The sequence below is a fragment of the Triticum urartu genome, chromosome 2 (genome assembly GCF_003073215.2).
Source record: "Triticum urartu cultivar G1812 chromosome 2, Tu2.1, whole genome shotgun sequence".
Classification (NCBI taxonomy): domain Eukaryota; kingdom Viridiplantae; phylum Streptophyta; class Magnoliopsida; order Poales; family Poaceae; genus Triticum; species Triticum urartu.
This window is the reverse complement of record NC_053023.1, coordinates 655351634-655355155: the sequence shown is the minus strand read 5'-3', so window position 1 is coordinate 655355155 and position 3522 is coordinate 655351634. Positions and strand designations below refer to the sequence as shown.

Genomic DNA, 3522 nt, shown 5'->3' with positions numbered 1-3522 from the left:
ACATATATTTTTATAATTTAACAAATTACGTTAATACTTTAATTAAATATGTAAACATGTATTAAAATTGTAAAAGATTTTGATAACTGAAATATCATTTTTAATGCGAGTTTTATCATGTAACATTTTGAAGCGTATATTACTAAGTTATTATTTTTAAATCGCCCATTTTAATTATTATGAAAACATACATTTTTGAACTCTATCTTTGGAAATGATAATTTAAAAATAGTTTTTGTAGATCCGGTGCCATATTTTTGTAATAGTTTTATCGGATTCCTAGATCAAAATTCCAAGTTACATGCTCAAACAAAAAAAAAACTCCAAGTGACACACAATTTATTGTTTGCTCTTAAAAATATATGTCACTCAGTTAGTAATGTATAATAATTTCCCATGACACATCAACTTACTTCTTCTTCTTCTTTTTTTGCGGGGATCAACTTACTTCTTCTTCAACATTAAAACTAATCATTTAACCTCGATCACTATATTCAACTTAGTAAGACATATGATAGTTTTATGTTATAAAAAATGGTCAAAGTTCCACACATGTAGAGGTCACATATGACATACATATGTGAAGTTTGGTAAGATAATGTGACAACTTTTAACTCAAAGAAAATAATATGTCAATTTTTAACTCAACAAAAAAAACTAGCATGTAAAATGGGCCGCTACGACGGCAGACCATTCTAAGCTGACGAGTGTGTCATCTTCCATATAAAAACTTCCCTCGAATAAACGAAGAGGTGGGTTGTCCAATTTACTCGTCAAATATGGGTTGGTGCAGTGCCTAGATTACTTTATTTTTGAACCACTGCGTGGGTTTGATCCCCAGCTGCTGCTATTTTTCAAATCGTTTTGGGTTCCTTTTTCCACGATTTGACACTAATTCATGGTGTTTTCCAAAAAAAGCACCACCCTACGGCGAGATTCAATGCCAATTCGATGGGTTTTCTGTAAAATGCCATATTCTAGTTACTGGCAGTGGCTCAGGGGCCACGCTGGCATGCCATGTAGGCACCGTTGATGTCTACGGACAGAAGTTGCACCGTATTTGTATCACGACACATGTTTATGCACTTGTTTTATGTATTTTTCAACTTTAGACACCAAGTGGTCATCCTGTGCAACTTCATGCACCACGGGTGTATTTGTCTCTTCTTTCAATTTGCCCAAAGAATAATGGGTATTTTTTTGCATGATATTCACCTATTAAACCTTCTTGGAGATGGTGTAAAATAAAAATCATGGCTTGATGCTTTATTTTTTTTCTATTACAGTTCACCAAGCATATTGGCATCCAAGTGAATTTCAACATCTAGGCATATAGTCATAGATGAGAGGACTGATTAAACGAAAGGTTGCAATAATTTATGATTGAAGAGTTATACTAGTATTGACGCCAATATACAATAGAGTCACTACTTTGATGAAAAGGATGTTACAAAACATCGTATAAGAGCACTTATTTGGTAATTATTCCATGACATATGTTTCATTGCCCCGCAAAAGAAACATATGTTTCACAGTTTTCACTCAACAGTCACATACCACCTCCATTTCACATTTCCACTACACGAAAGAAAAGCAAATTACCAGTGTTACCTCCGTCCCAAATTAACATGTCTACATATTTTCGTGTCTCTAGACAAATCTAGAACAAATAATTTAGGACGGAGAGAGTCGTATTTGTTTTTCAATAATAATAATAAAGTTGTTAAAAAGGCTCTTTGCAATCCTTGATGCCTTGAACGATTCAGTCGTTTGTCGAAATCTTCAGACTATCCAGCAAGTCAATGATTGCTGCCGCCGAGGATCCACCGATCTCCAGTGCATTGGCAGCAATCTCTTGCGCCTTCGTCATCCTCTGCCTGATCTCGTTCCCTTGCTCGGACTCCATGACCAGTCTCACCTTCGCCTCTACCTCCTCCGCTTTCACCATCGCCTCGTCGTAGCCGTTCAAGGCCACCCCAAGTTTCATCTCCTCCACGACGAACACCTTGTTCATCCTCTGCTCCGCGTACATCGGCCAGCACAGCATCGGCACCCCCGCCATGACCGCCTCCAGCGTGGAGTTCCACCCGCAGTGCGTCACAAACGCTCCAGTCGCCGGGTGCCGGAGCACCTCCACCTGCGGCGCCCAGGACGACAGCTCCATTCCGCGTCCCCGTGTTCTGTCCAAGAATCCATCCGGCAGCAGCGCATCCACCGCCGCGTCACCCCGCCCCTCGAACCGCTTCGTCGAGTCGGCGTCCGGCGCGACAGGCGCGCGCACGGCCCAGAGGAACGCGTGACCGCTCTTCTCCAGCCCCACGGCTATCTCATTTAGCTGCTCCGCCGGCACCGAGCTCGCGCTCCCGAAGCAGACGAACACCACGCTCCCCGCCGGCTGCTTGTCCAGCCACACAAGGCATTCGTGATTCGCGTTGCTCCCTCTCTCCTCGCCGACCAATGGGCCGACGCAGAACAGTTTCGGCAGTGACTCGCCGGGGCGGGGAATTCCCTCCTTTATCGCCTTCACGGCGCGGGGCTCCAGCCACTCGAACGTGTTCGACAGAATGCCCTTCGCTCTGGGAAGCTGCTTGAAGAGACCAAGAGTGGTACTGTACTGCCTGTTGTCACGATCGAGCAGGACCTCCGGCAAGTCGGACGCCGGAATTGGGTGAACTCCAGGGAAGTGCAGCAAGGAGCGCCCCATCTCCCCGAAGGAGACGGCGGAGCGCATGACGGGGATATGCAGGAAGGTGGCAAGAGCCGACACGCAAAGGGTGAAGAACACGTAGGCTGGGACACCGAGCTCTGCGGCTGCGTCAAGCCCGTACGCGCAGAAAAAGTCGGTGATGAGAGCCTTCACAGACGGGAGAGACCTCAGAAAGGCGAGGAGGGCGGCGTTGGTGGCGCGGATGTCGGCGATGAGGGTGATGAAAGGGTCGGCGTTGGGATCGGCCGCGTCCTCGGAGCGGGTTGTTGCCGGCGGGAGCAGGTGGAAGGATACAGCAGGGTAGGAGGCAGAGAGGCGGGCAATAGTTTGTGAGGAGTCACCTGTGGACGGAACATCGGCGACGGCGACGGTGACGGGAGCGCCATGTCCGGCGAGGTGATTCGCGAGCTGCGTCATGGGGTGGAGGTGACCCCTGACCATCCATGTGTAGAGCACGACGGTGCTTCCCATAGGTGGTTGTGTTCCTTGCCTACTTTGCAAATTGTGTCACGCAACTGAAGGAGAGAGACTGAGTGGAACTGGCAAACTGAAAAAGAGACTTATAGTGGCTAGCAGGCTAGATATGCTTATCGTGAATTCAGAATCAACCGAGCAGGCCAAGTACTTAATTGATGATACTCATGACAGGCGGCTAGTTTGCTAAATAAAAAGGGAGACAGGCGGCCACAACGAAAATTAAAATTGGTAGTAGTAATGTTTCGCTCTCGCAGGGGACTTAGCACTAGTTTTCATAAGAAAAAAAAAGGAGAGCATCTTCAACAACAACTCTTCCCCCAATAAATTTTTTCAGTATT

The 3522-nt window shown here is 46.0% G+C and overlaps 1 protein-coding gene across 1 annotated transcript; it reads right to left on the bottom strand.

Moving 5' to 3' along the window:
* Positions 1-1402: 1402 nt before the first annotated feature.
* LOC125539478 (anthocyanidin 5,3-O-glucosyltransferase-like) lies at positions 1403-3263 on the bottom strand. Its single transcript, XM_048702935.1, has one exon. The coding sequence runs from the start codon at positions 3176-3178 to the stop codon at positions 1763-1765; it is 1416 nt and encodes a 471-aa protein (XP_048558892.1). The 5' UTR covers positions 3179-3263; the 3' UTR covers positions 1403-1762.
* Between the last annotated feature and the right edge of the window lie 259 nt (positions 3264-3522).

Excerpts from the sequence above, each read along its gene's own strand:
- LOC125539478 (XM_048702935.1), bottom strand. The coding sequence starts at position 3,178 with ATGGGAAGCACCGTCGTGCTCTACACATGGATGGTCAGGGGTCACCTC.